General features: G+C 40.5%; 1 protein-coding gene and 1 pseudogene across 1 annotated transcript in view; one reads left to right on the forward strand and one right to left on the reverse strand.

Annotated features, from left to right (window-relative positions):
* LOC126092344 (neutral and basic amino acid transport protein rBAT-like) overlaps positions 1-14629 on the forward strand; it is an 84361-nt gene that overhangs the window by 11279 nt on the left and 58453 nt on the right. The window contains exon 2 of the mRNA XM_049907883.1: positions 151-388. Within this exon, the coding sequence (XP_049763840.1) occupies positions 160-388 (229 nt within the window). The 5' untranslated portion in view covers positions 151-159. The remainder of the gene's footprint in view (positions 1-150; positions 389-14629) is intronic.
* LOC126092964 (5S ribosomal RNA) lies at positions 10924-11041 on the reverse strand (annotated as a pseudogene).

Raw genomic sequence — 14629 nt, forward strand, 5'->3', positions numbered from 1 at the left:
ATAAATATGCTGCTTTATGGGAAAAAGTAGAGTTCTACATAATTAACACCTAAAATATCAATTGCTAATAAGCAGAAATACAAATCTTACTCTAACAACTGTAACTAATATTTTAACAGTGTTTCTATCAAATTTTTAAACTGACTGCAGGTTCCTGCAATGGATATTCCTGGTCAGTCCAGTATACTTGAAGCAACAAGGCTGGGTGAAACAGCATTTTCCGCAATGGAAGTATCAGGATCAGAGACGGCAGACAAGACACCTTCACCTGGAGCAGGCAGTGAATTTCTGGTTGACGAAGAAGCTGCCTCCACTTGTCCTCTGTTGACACCATCACCTCCTGCAGGTGCATTCCACATATCTCTCACCGCTGTGGCCCGACCACCAGGTAACTGTATTTGTAACATTAATGGCATATGTGTTTGTGAGCCTCATGTGGAGTCCATGCTAAACTGTAGGTTCTACCATAACTGACTGGGTAATTCAATTCAGAGGTCATACGGAGGCAAGGGCATATGACCTCTAATACGACCATGCCTAGTAAAGCACTGAGGTGCCCAAACCACCATTCTGGTTAAGGACAGCTATTACTTGTGAGTGTGTTGGGAGGAGGGTGTTGCAGAAATAAGCAAAGTATGCAACCCACTCCTCGTCATTATGTGTCGTATGCAACTTCCCCTGCCTGTGTCATGGCGGGCTTACTGGTGCCACATTGCTATCCCACTCACTTGCTGACTCTTCCACCCATCCATTTTCCTCTCTTTCCCTCCACTTCTCCCTACTCCTCCACTGTTTCTATCCAAGGAGAAGTGGTTATAACCTCCCCCTTCCCCCAAACAACATTACCTTCAGAAATAAAAACTAGAGTCCCAAAAATTGGAAGGAATTCTGGAAAATGACCAGCAGTGTTTAACACTGAATACTTTTCACTGTATATCTGAGGGCGTACTCATGTGGATGGCCTTAGGGCGTACTCATGTGGATGGCCTTGCAACTGGAATTGCTGCAGGAAACATTCCAGACAGGAAAAGGCATCATTCAGAGGCTGACCGTATCTGCTGCCAACAATAAATCCGACACGGTTCCTGAGTCCACAGATAGAACTGACAAACCACTGGAAGTTCACTCAGACAAAACAAAAAAGTAAATGCCCTCCACTAAGAAAAACTTGATTGAAAGACTGACTTTCCCAAACATAGGAAAAAATAGCTGAAAGATAACAGCACTTCTTACTTACACACTACAGTCTCAAGACCCTTTGTTATAATTGTAGTCCTAAGTGAAATACTCATACTGATAATGCTGATTGAACACTTTGATTTTATATCATGTGAATCATGATGTTCTCCTTTGAAGAGAATATGTGCAAACAAATCTGTGACACAGCTATGGCCACCCACATGACCCTCCTAAGCCAACCTGTTTATGGGCCATCTAGAGGAAACTTCCTATCCTCCCAAACTCCAAAGACTTGGTCTGGTTCAGGCTCATTGACAACATCTTGATGATCTGGACTTGGCAGAAAGACACCCTATCCTCATTCCTTCAGAATGTCAACACCTTCTCTCCCATCCTCTTCACCTGGTCCTACTCAACGCAGCATGCCGCCTTCTTGGATGTTGACATCTTTCTCTCTGATTGCTCCATACACACCTCTGTCGACATTAAACTCTCCAACAACCATCAGTGTCTACATTTTGGCAGTTGCCATCCCTTCCACATCAAAAACCTCCCCCTGTAGTCTGGCCCACCCAAGGATGGCATACCTGTAGTGATGAGAACTCCCTTACCCAGTATGCTGAAGGTCTCACAAAGTCCGTTACAGACATGCACTATCCCCCCAGACCTAGTCTGCAAACAGATTTCCAGTGCGATATCCCCACACACCCCACAATCCTCCCATCATGCCTGAGAAACAGCTATAAAGGAGTGCTCCCTTCATCACCAAATACCGCATGGACTGGATCACCTGAACCATGCCCTCTGTCAGAGCTTTGGTTATATCTCATCCTGCCCTGAAATATCGACATCGTACTGAAGATCCTTTCCATCCTTCCTAAAGTGGCTTCTGTCACCCACTCAATCTCCACATCATTCTAGTCCATTCCTGAGCCACTCCAATCTCCAACCCATGACACAGAGATCCTATCCCTGTGGAACACCCAGGTGCAAGACCTGCCCAATCCACCCACACAGCTCTTCCTATGCCAATCCTATCACAGGCTTAGCCTACCAAGTCAGGTACTGAGCCACCTGTGAAATAAGCCATATCATATACCAGCTCTACTGCAATCATTGCACAGCCTTTTATATTGATATGACTAGCAGCCAACTGCCCACTAGAATGAGTGGCCACCACAAAACTGTGACCAAATGCAAAGTGGCCTTCCATTGAACATAACATACTTGATTTGAATGACTACTTCACAAACTGGACCATCTGGATCCTTACCTCCACCACCAGCTTTTCTGAATGGCACAGATGGGAGTTATCCCTACAACACATTCTCTGCTTCCAAAATTATGCTGGCCTTAACCTTCAGTAACATGTTGCCACACACCCTCCACCCAGCAGTTTCCACCCTCTCTGTCCTATCATCTCCTCCAAATTCCACATCCCCTCGCCCTCATTGTGGGCTACTCTCTGCTAACACACTCACCAATCTTTTTTCTTCTCCTCTTCTTTTCTGCACCTGCCCTCCCCCTCCTCTTCCTTCATTTCTGAAGACAGCTTCACTCAAATGCTAGTCACACACACATGAGACCATCCAGAGACAGCGGGCATGTGTGTGTGTGTGTGTGTGTGTGTGTGTGTGTGTGTGTGTGTGTGTGTGTGTGAGTTGTGTTTGTGTGAATGAGTATGTGTATGTTGTGTAGTTCAGAAGAAGTCCTTTCGCCCAAAAGCTTATTTGTTTAGTAGTCTTCTTCTTGTGCCTGTCAGCAACTCAGCATCTTCATAATATGGTGAGTAGCATAGCAGTCTATCCTTCATATAATACTGTGTTTATTCCATCCTGGATTGTCCGTAGTATGGTGGTGGTAATATTGTGTACACAAGGCGTAAAAGGCCAGTGCATTGGCGGAACGGCTGTTTGTACTCAGGTGGGCCATGTGAAAAAGTTTGCGGCATATTATGGTTGCACGTCGGGAATTAACAGACTTACCATACAAAATGGTTGTTTGAGGTAGACACATGGAAATCATTAGGAATCCAAGGATATCCGCAATGTCAGGAGTACGGTGAAAATACCAAATTTCAGGCTTTACCTTTCACCATGGACAATGCAGGATCCGGCGGCCTTCACTTAATGATGGAAAGCAACAGCGTTTGTATAGTTTTCTCAGTGCCAAGAGAAAAGCATCACTGCATAAAATAACCACAGAAATCAATGTCGGATGTACAACGAATGTATCTATTAGGACAGCACAGCAAAATTTGATTTTAATGGGCTATGACTGCAGAGGCTGACATGATTGCCTTTGCTAACAGCACAACATTGCCTGCAGCATCTGTCCTGGGCTTGTGACTGTATTGCTTAGACCCCAAAAGACTAGAAAACTGTGGCCTGGTCAGTTGAGTCCCAATTTCAGTTGCTAAGAGCTGATGGTAGTGTTCGAGTTTGGTGCTGACCCCACAAAGCCATGGACCCAAGTTGTCAATAGGGCACTGTGCAAGCTAATGGTGACTCCATAATGGTGTGGGCTGCATTTACATGGAATGGACTGGGTCCTCTCATTAAGCTGAACTGATCATTGTTTGGAAATGGTTATGTTCAGCTATTTGTAGACTATTTGCAGTTGTTCATGGACTTTGTGTTCCCAAACAACAATGGAATTTTTATGGATGACGGTGCATCATTTCATTCGAGTGAATGATTTGGCCACCCACATTGCCCAACATAAATCCCATTGCACATTTATGGAACGTAATGGTAAGTCTGTTTGTTTACAAAATCCTGCACCAGCAACGCTTTCACAGTAACGGATGGCTGTAGAGGCAGCATGACTCAGTATTTCTGCATGGGCCTTCCAACGATTTTTTGAGTCCATGCCACATCAAGTTGCAGCTTTACGCCAGGCCAAAGGAGGTCCAACACGACATTAGGAGATATCTAATGACCTTTGTCATCTCGTTGTATGTATAAATGGGAAAATTCTAGTAAGTAATCCGTTAAAATGAGAAGCAGACAGAATTCCTACTTATCTTCAGGAGTGAAATTCCAGGTACTGAATGTAGAAACACTTAAAGTAGAAAATACTTATTGTATGTTTTAGAACTTGCAGGAAAGAAAAAGGATTAGTTGGGGAAGATTCAAAAGGATGGGCTTGTCACTCTGACCTTAGATTAAAAGGGACCCAACTATTACAAGAACAAGAGGATGTCAATAGCTGTTGCACTATACCTGTATACACTTTTTGGAAACTTTGCTATTGGAAATAAGGCAAAGTTGGACATCGCCAACACTAGGAGTACCCTGTCAGTATGCCCCACTCCCTGACAGGGAACTAAAATGCTTCTAGAAATTGACTCTAGAGTTAATTCCTCATAATCATATCAATGAATTTTAAAATGCAGCTCATTGGTGATTGTTACACTGACAGTCTTGTGCTCTGTTGAAGTGTAGCATTCAAAGAGCTATTTTAGACAATAACCACTAAACTCTAGAATGTGACTTGATTCTATCTTTTGTTTATAAGGCCTCTCCTTGTTTTAGTTGTTAGTTTAATAATAATAATATATTGCCTTGTTTCAATGTGTTACCATTATAATGCTTTCATGATTTCCACCTGGTGTTCTGACAAACAATACTCATCTGTCAATTTCCCCTTGCAGGAGAGCCATGAACATTCCTTATCATGTTAAAGTTGTTACAGAAATGGCTCTATTACTTGTCATGAGTTTGAACTTGGGACAAATAATATTTCCTCTTAGAGAAATGATAGTAAACAACAGAAGATGGAAAGGGGAACTGTAAAACATTCAATGTCTATGACCCAGGCATGGAGGGGGGGGGGGGGGGGGGGGGTGGCATTACTTATTCAACATGTAGAAGAGGCCAACCAGCAATGGGTTTTGTAGCTCTTGGCCCATAGTGAAGGGAAAAATGCCTCATACATGGATTCACATCTGGTTACATCTACTGGTACTTAGTTTTTAATGGCTGGCATAGAAGTTTGAAACAGCCAGTCTTATCTCGTTAAATCTACATGGCCTCTCTAAGTGGCTCAGGAGTGCATTACACATCAAGAGACAGCCACAAGTGTGTGTGGAGTGAATGCAATATATTATTATTTGTAAGGATAAACAACAATGAGATTTTAGAGTTTGAGCAAGGCTTATGTAATAAAGAGCTAGAAAATGAACTGAAGCCAAAAACTGATAGTACTGAGATTTTGGAAGCAAATATAAATGGTTACCCATGAGACAAGGCATGTGGGACGAGAGATGGCACAGTCATAGCTCAATAGACAAAATATCACAAATTAACCATGGTTAAAACTGAATCTGCTTACAAAATTATTGAGTAAAGTTAGCTATCAAGGACCCTGTTGTCGACCACCAGACTTGTCTACAGAACAGAGAAAACCTCTGTTTTTTGGTATATTGTCAAGCCATGTCATAAAAGGCAGAGGAGTGTTTAACCACCCCACCATCAGTTGATGAAATCACTGTTTCATAAGTGGTGGATGAGACATAATTTTCTGTTACATTATTCTAAAAGCCATGTCTCAAAAGTACCTAGGACAATGGATTTGGAACCTTATCCACAGTAGAAATGTGTTAGTCTCGTTAGTGACTATTAACAATTCACAAGTCTGTATTCATCAAGTTTACTTAAGCAGAATAGGTTTAGTCATTTAATTTACAATTGATAATAAGGCTACATTTTTGGAAAAATTCCAAATATTTAGTACCTGTACTTTATTAATATTCTTAAAAACTAGACACAGCACTGTTTACTTCAAAAACTTCGGTTGCCATGTAGAATAGATGTTCCAGTAGCTAATCATAAATCTTAGTTTAAAGATATTAAATAACTGACTTTGGAAATATATAAAACATTTTAAACAACATTATTTTGTGTGAAATACCAGTCTGTGTTTCAGAGTATCAAAGTCCAGTTTTCCTCTAGTGTGGAGATGGTGTATGTTATCTCTTGTATCAAATTCACTTCAGTTGTCTTTTTTCATTAAGTAATCCTGCATAGATATGTAGGTGTACAACAGTCAGTATTATGAACTAGCTATGCTCATTTTTCTGATGTTGTTGTTGTTGTCTTCAGTCCTGAGACTGGTTTGATGCAGCTCTCCATGCTACTCTATCCTGTGCAAGCTTCTTCATCTCCCAGTACCTACTGCAACCTACATCCTTCTGAATCTGCTTAGTGTATTCATCTCTTGGTCTCCCCCTACGATTTTTACCCTCCACGCTGCCTTCCAATACTAAATTGGTGATCCCTTGATGCCTCAAAACATGTCCTACCAACCGATCCCTTCTTCTGGTCAAGTTCTGCCACAAACTTCTCTTCTCCCCAATCCTATTCAATACCTCCTCATTAGTTATGTGATCTACCCACCTGATCTTCAGCATTCTTCTGTAGCACCACATTTCAAAAGCTTCTATTCTCTTCTTGTCCAAACTATTTACCGTCCATGTTTCACTTCCATACATGGCTACACTCCATACAAATACTTTCAGAAATGATTTCCTGACACTTAAATCTATACTCGATGTTAACAAATTTCTCTTCTTCAGAAACGCTTTCCTTGCCATTGCCAGTCTACATTTTATATCCTCTCTACTTCGACCATCATCAGTTATTTTGCTCCCCAAATAGCAAAACTCCTTTACTACTTTAAGTGTCTCATTTCCTAATCTAATACCCTCAGCATCACCCGACTTAATTTGACTACATTCCATTATCCTCGTTTTGCTTTTGTTGATGTTCATCTTATATCCTCCCTTCAAGACACCATCCATTCCGTTCAACTGCTCTTCCAAGTCCTTTGCTGTCTCTGACAGAATTACAATGTCATCGGCGAACCTCAAAGTTTTTATTTCTTCTCCATGGATTTTAATACCTACTCCAAATTTTTCTTTTGTTTCCTTTACTGCTTGCTCAATATACAGATTGAATAACATTGGGGAGAGGCTACAACCCTGTCTCACTCCCTTCCCAACCGCTGCTTCCCTCTCATGCCCCTCGACTCTTATAACTGCTATCTGGTTTCTGTACAAATTGTAAATGGCCTTTCGCTCCCTGTATTTTACCCCTGCCACCTTTAGAATTTGAAAGAGAGTATTCCAGTCAACATTGTCAAAAGCTTTCTCTAAGTCTACAAATGCTAGAAACGTAGGTTTGCCTTTCCTTAATCTTTCTTCTAAGATAAGTCGTAAGGTCAGTATTGCCTCACGTGTTCCAGTATTTCTACAGAATCCAAACTGATCTTCCCCGAGGTCGGCTTCTACTAGTTTTTCCATTCGTCTGTAAAGAATTCGTGTTAGTATTTTGCAGCTGTGGCTTATTAAACTGATTGTTCGGTAATTTTCACATCTGTCAACACCTGCTTTCTTTGGGATTGGAATGATTATATTCTTCTTGAAGTCTGAGGGTATTTCGCCTGTTTCATACATCTTGCTCACCAGATGGTAGAGTTTCGTCAGGACTGGCTCTCCCAAGGCCGTCAGTAGTTCTACTGGAATGTTGTCTACTCCGGGGGCCTTGTTTCGACTCAGGTCTTTCAGTGCTCTGTCAAACTCTTCACGCAGTATCGTATCTCCCATTTCATCTTCATCTACATCCTCTTCCATTTCCATAATATTGTCCTCAAGTACATCGCCCTTGTATAGACCCTCTATATACTCCTTCCACCTTTCTGCTTTCCCTTCTTTGCTTAGAACTGGGTTTCCATCTGAGCTCTTGATGTTCATACAAGTGGTTCTTTTATCTCCAAAGGTCTCTTTAATTTTCCTGTAGGCAGTATCTACCTTACCCCTCGTGAGATAAGCCTCTACATCCTTACATTTGTCCTCTAGCCATCCCTGCTTAGCCATTCTGCACTTCCTGTCAATCTCATTTTTGAGACGTTTGTATTCCTTTTTGTCTGCTTCATTTACTGCATTTTTATATTTTCTCCTTTCATCAATTAAATTCAATATTTCTTCTGTTACCCAAGGATTTCTACTAGCCCTCGTCTTTTTACCGACTTGATCCTCTGCTGCCTTCACTACTTCATCCCTCAAAGCTACCCATTCTTCTTCTACTGTATTTCTTTCCCCCATTCCTGTCAATTGTTCCCTTATGCTCTCCCTGAAATTCTGTACAACCTCTGGTTCTTTCAGCTTATCCAGGTCCCATCTCCTTAAATTCCCACCTTTTTGCAGTTTCTTCAGTTTTAATCTACAGGTCATAACCAATAGATTGTGGTCAGAGTCCACATCTGCCCCTGGAAATGTCTTACAATTTAAAACCTGGTTCCTAAATCTCTGTCTTACCATTATATAATCTATCTGATACCTTTTAGTATCTCCAGGGTTCTTCCATGTATACAACCTTCTATCATGATTCTTAAACCAAGTGTTAGCTATGATTAAGTTGTGCTCTGTGCAAAATTCTACCAGGCGGCTTCCTCTTTCATTTCTTAGCCCCAATCCATATTCACCTACTACGTTTCCTTCTCTCCCTTTTCCTGCACTCGAATTCCAGTCACCCATGACTATTAAATTTTCGTCTCCCTTCACTATCTGAATAATTTCTTTTATTTCATCATACATTTCTTCAATTTCTTCGTCATCTGCAGAGCTAGTTGGCATATAAACTTGTACTACTGTAGTAGATGTGGGCTTCGTATCTATCTTGGCCACAATAATGCGTTCACTATGCTGTTTGTAGTAGCTTACCCGCATTCCTATTTTCCTATTCATTATTAAACCTACTCCTGCATTACCCCTATTTGACTTTGTGTTTATAACCCTGTAGTCACCTGACCAGAAGTCTTGTTCCTCCTGCCACCGAACTTCACTAATTCCCACTATATCTAACTTTAACCTATCCATTTCCCTTTTTAAATTTTCTAACCTACCTGCACGATTAAGGGATCTGACATTCCACGCTCCGATCCGTAGAACGCCAGTTTTCTTTCTCCTGATAACGACATCCTCTTGAGTAGTCCCCGCCCGGAGATCCGAATGGGGGACTATTTTACCTCCGGAATATTTTACCCAAGAGGACGCCATCATCATTTAATCATACAGTAAAGCTGCATGCCCTCGGGAAAAATTACGGCCGTAGTTTCCCCTTGCTTTCAGCCGTTCGCAGTACCAGCACAGCAAGGCCGTTTTGGTTATTGTTACAAGGCCAGATCAGTCAATCATCCAGACTGTTGCCCCTGCAACTACTGAAAAGGCTGCTGCCCCTCTTCAGGAACCACACGTTTGTCTGGCCTCTCAACAGATACCCCTCCGTTGTGGTTGTACCTACGGTACGGCTATCTGTATCGCTGAGGCACGCAAGCCTCCCCACCATCGGCAAGGTCCATGGTTTTTCTGATAAGTTTTCAAAATTTTGACAGTGTAACAGGAATATCCCCTTTTCAGTATGTTGTAGGAGATGTGTGAATGGAAAAATCCAAGTATTCCATCTTCAGATTCTCATTAATGACTACACCTGTCAGTTTCTAGCACATTTGATTTATTCACGTCCAGGCATGGCTAATGTGTCCCTTCCTGTTTAATTTGGAATCAGTGTGAAAGCCTAACAGTTTTATGGATTCACTTTGGGCACCTTAAATCAATACTAGAATTAGTTCATGTGCATTATCAGGCTTACTAAGTAGTTCAATACAAGAAAAACCAATTCATTGCTAGTTATAATTTTTCCTCAGTTTCCTGATGTAGTTCTGCTGTGGCATGATACATATCAAGCAGTGCCTTCTCATCTGCATTACAGACTTTGAATTACTCCTCCATGTTTCATTAATTGCAGTAATGAAAAGGAACGGAGCAAGGAGCGAGTTCAGTAGCACAAAAGTCTGACCTTTCATCAGCATAGAGCAAATATTTCTGACTGAGACAAACTGTCTCCTATTGCTTAAATTGGAGGATTTGATTACAGCTAAAGATGGCCTGTGTATGCCATAAAATTCCGGTTTGCACATATAGGATGTGAAAGAGTGTAAGTCAGTGACTTCACTGAGATCACACAAAGTACAGTTGATACCAAATCCTTCATTTAAAATGCAGTTTACCTAGTTAATGACCTCAGTGACAGCAGAATTTTTACCTTGTTGGAATCCAAACTGTCTGTTGGGGAGATAATGCTTTTCGAAATATTTGTTTAGCTAGTTGCATATAAGAGACTTGAAGAGTATGGAGAAGACGGGAATGATATAAATCTTTTCCAAATGCCCACAGAGCGTTGGGATAAGTGATCATGCTTAAGTCGTGGCAACAGCCATCATCAAAACACATAGAGTGGCAAACTAAGCAGAGAATTCTCCACGTTAAGTAAACAGAATTAAGATTATGTTACCTCATACCTCAGACAGGAGACAGATTTATATAAGTTGGACAATGGACATGTAGAGGAACTGTGGCTCAAAATTGAGTGAGTATTCAGTCATGCTGTAGAAAAATATATACCTACCACAATAATTAAAGCTGATGGAGATCCCTTCCAGTAGACAAGCAATATCCTGGCTGCTGCACTGTAGCTATAAAGGCACTCCAACTTCAGGCTGCAAGTGGCCCATAGAGACCATCCGACCGTTGTGTCATCCTCAGCGGAGGATGCAGATAGGAGGGGCGTGTGGTCAGCACACCGATCTCCCGATTGTTATGATGGTTTTCTGTGACCAGAGCCTCTACTATTCAGTTGAGTAGCTCCTCAATTGGCATCACGAGGCTGAGTGCACCCCGAAAAATGGCAACAGCACATGGACGCCCGGACGGTTACCCATCCAAGTGCCAGCCACGCCCAACAGTGCTTCACTTCGGTGATCTGATGGGAACTGGTGTATCCACTGCAGCAAGGCCATTGCCTACTGCAGCTATAAAACAAAGCATAAATCTTACAATAGATAGATACTAACTGTGTGACCAATATGTGTCGGATACAATAAATGTGACAGCAAAATAATGTCACAGAGCCTCTCCAAAAAAACTTACATAATAATGGCTGTATTTTAAAACTGCCAGCAGCACAAAAATTAGTGTTTGTGCACTTATTAATAATACTTGGACTGAAGAAGGTGGCTATTGAAAACAAATGTTATTATATGTTTTTTCAGCAAGGAGGATAAAGAAATATTCCCTGCATTAGATTTCCATGCAGATTCTATGTTTTCAGTGTTCGATACTTATGGTGCTCAAATACAAAAGCAGCTAAAATCACTAAAACCTAGCAAGGTGCCAGGACCTAGTAGAGTCCCTGTCAGGCTCTATATTCATTTTCAAACCTACCATCGTACATAAGATGCGTCATAAATAAAAGAGATAAACTTTTAATGTTAATACAAATAAATGGAAAGTCAAGTAAATATCAGCAGATTCATTACATGTGTCACAATGTCACCTCTAAATTTGTGAAATTGACCAGGCATTTGTGGACAAATACAAGCTAATGTCATACTACCACACTATTGTAGAGAAAATAAAACAAAACCGGGACAAGAGTTGTCCACATATACACATAAATCTGTGTCGAATCCTGGGCCTTACAGGAAAGTGAGTAAAGTGTTAAACTATTCTTGGAGTGCTGTGTCACAACAGTGTATTTCTAATAACACACAAACTGTTAGTAGTGGTAGTAGTGATAGTCTCCCAGCAGAAAATATTGTAAGTTTCCTGAAACATTCACAGAGATGATTAATTATGCTATACAGACTTAACTGAAGACCTTTTATTTGTGATGAGCTTTTAATATTGATCTCTTTGTAGATGGTGCTGACTGATGTCCATCTTTAAATATTTTCTGCAATAACATTCCCAGCAAGAAGACGTTAATAAATTTTTAGATACAACTACCATCAGTGACCAAGTTTATGTCGTGATACATAAATACTGTAAAATTGGTTCACAGCCCGTGACTCAATCACAGTGTTTTGAGGGAACTTACAGGCCTAGCACCAGGAGGAGATGTACAAAGTAAACAGATTAGATGAAATATTAACCTCATTTTTAAATATTTTCTATGATCTTTCAGTAATAATTTCCTTTAAAACAAAAGAAGGAAGATGGTTAACGCTATGGATTAAAATGTCTAGTGGATAAAATAAAGATCTATCTAATTCAAAGGATAGTGAAGCACCCAGAAGACATGGTCAGATGTCAATTTAACATGATACACATACATGCCAGCAGTGGGTATCAAAATGAGTAGAGGTGCAATCCTCTGCAAAAGGTAGAATGGCCACCAGAGTGCATTAGTATTATTTGTCTTTAGTGTTCTTCCAGGCATAGTAGGACTATATAAGGGGCATGAATTGAGTCAGATGTAGAACAAGGACTGTGAACGACATAGAGGTGCCATTACTTGCATGAGACATCATTGTTAGCACCTAATAGAATTTAAAAGGAGCCTAATAATTGGTATCCATTGGGCCAGCTGCTCGAATCAAGCAGTGTTCAGATTTTAGGGGTGTTCAGATGTGGCAGTGGCCCATTGTTGGACTGCATGTGAGCGTTAGGGTAGGTACACTAATGAGGGTTCCCATTGACCGTGTCTGACCACCACAATGGAGGATTGCCATATTGTGCACCAAACACCTCAGAACCCCTTCACATTTGTGCCTGCCATCCAAGAACAAACAATGGACTCTGCAATATTCTGTGTCTTTCCACACAATTCATCAGAGACTGACAGCATAGCTGGGCAACATTAATCACAAAAGTTAGCTTCACTGGCCGTTAAGGCATTACTAAAAAATTTAAATTTGTTAAACATTAAAGCATTGCTTCACAGGGAATTTATTGGAAGTTGAAATTAATCGTTAACTTGTAATAGTTAACTTTATGTTGTGGTAATAGTAAAATGAGCAAATGAATCAAATGCATTACCGTTGTTTAAATTTTTTGCATGGGGAAGTTTAGGTATGACGTCGGAGATAGGAAACAGTTTAATCATTCATTTTATAATTATTTAGCTATCAATATTAATGGCAAGGAAAGCGTTTCTCAAGAAGAGAAATTTGTTAACATCGAATATAGATTTAGGTGTCAGGAAGTCGTTTCTGAAAGTATTTGTATGGAGTGTAGCCATGTATGGAAGTGAGACATGGACGATAACTAGTTTGGACAAGAAGAGAATAGAAGCTTTCGAAATGTGGTGCTACAGAAGAATGCTGAAGATAAGGTGGGTAGATCACGTAACTAATGAGGAGGTATTGAATAGGATTGGGGAGAAGAGAAGTTTGTGGCACAACTTGACTAGAAGAAGGGATCGGTTGGTAGGACATGTTCTGAGGCATCGAGGGATCACAAATTTAGCATTGGAGGGCAGCGTGGAGGGTAAAAATCGTAGAGGGAGACCAAGAGATCAATACACTAAGCAGATTCAGAAGGATGTAGGTTGCAGTAGGTACTGGGAGATGATGAAGCTTGCACAGGATAGAGTAGCATGGAGAACTGCATCAAACCAGTCTCAGGACTGAAGACCACAACAACAACATCAATATTAAATTGTGGGATAATCAAAATACTGGAGAAAAGAACAGCCTCTGATTGTCGGTGCATATTTCCCTTAATAAGATGCTGCTTTAATTGAATCAATGATGCATCTTCGCAATTGTCTACTCAAAATTGAACTTTTGCTGGGGTTTAAAGTTTTTTATCCCTTTTTCAAATGACTTCAGTTCAAGGACATTTAAAGGAATCATGTTTCTATCAGCAAACTTTAGTATGCACTGGTCCACATTAGCTTGAGACACACCTCTGCCAGTTACTGCAACGTCAAAAGACTCTCCAACGCTTCTCTGTCATATGATTTTAACCAGATTACTGCTACTAGCTCTGCTGTTGATATCTGAATGCCCAAGACTGATATTTGTTGTGGCTTTCATTGACTGGACCCTGCATTATTTCTTCAAAATGTAAATAACACAATTCATTGGCTCTCTTTGTGTGTTGTTTCAAATTGTTCAGGCTAAAAGTGCAAGCCCTTACAGATTATTTTTTAGGCAGTCTCAGTTTACAGTCAAAAAGTATTTGTTCTCTTGAGCCAGATACAAAATTAACATAATCATTTAAACGCACCCACAAATTTTTGTCAGTTGTAGAGCTAGAATCTGATTCCACAATTTAGTTTCCACTGTCAATCAACTAACAAAAAGTAGTTGTTAATGCAAACTCTGTAAACAAACAACAATAAATAGCCAACACCTACAGTTATTGTCACTCATACTTGATTGTTTACATCAATTGCACACACCCTAGAGTAGCCGCACACCTACAAGACCTGAAGTTGTCAGAACACGAATTCTGCAGGTGGCATGACGTCATGTTTGTTATAAATAGTAGGTACATAGTTAACGATTAACAGAATTAAAGAAAGGTAACTTAAGTTAAAGAGTCCATTACTGTTTTTCAGAATTAACTTAAAAGTTAATCCATTACTTGAAAATTTAACTACAT

The sequence above is a fragment of the Schistocerca cancellata genome, chromosome 7, assembly GCF_023864275.1.
Source record: "Schistocerca cancellata isolate TAMUIC-IGC-003103 chromosome 7, iqSchCanc2.1, whole genome shotgun sequence".
Lineage (NCBI taxonomy): Eukaryota > Metazoa > Arthropoda > Insecta > Orthoptera > Acrididae > Schistocerca > Schistocerca cancellata.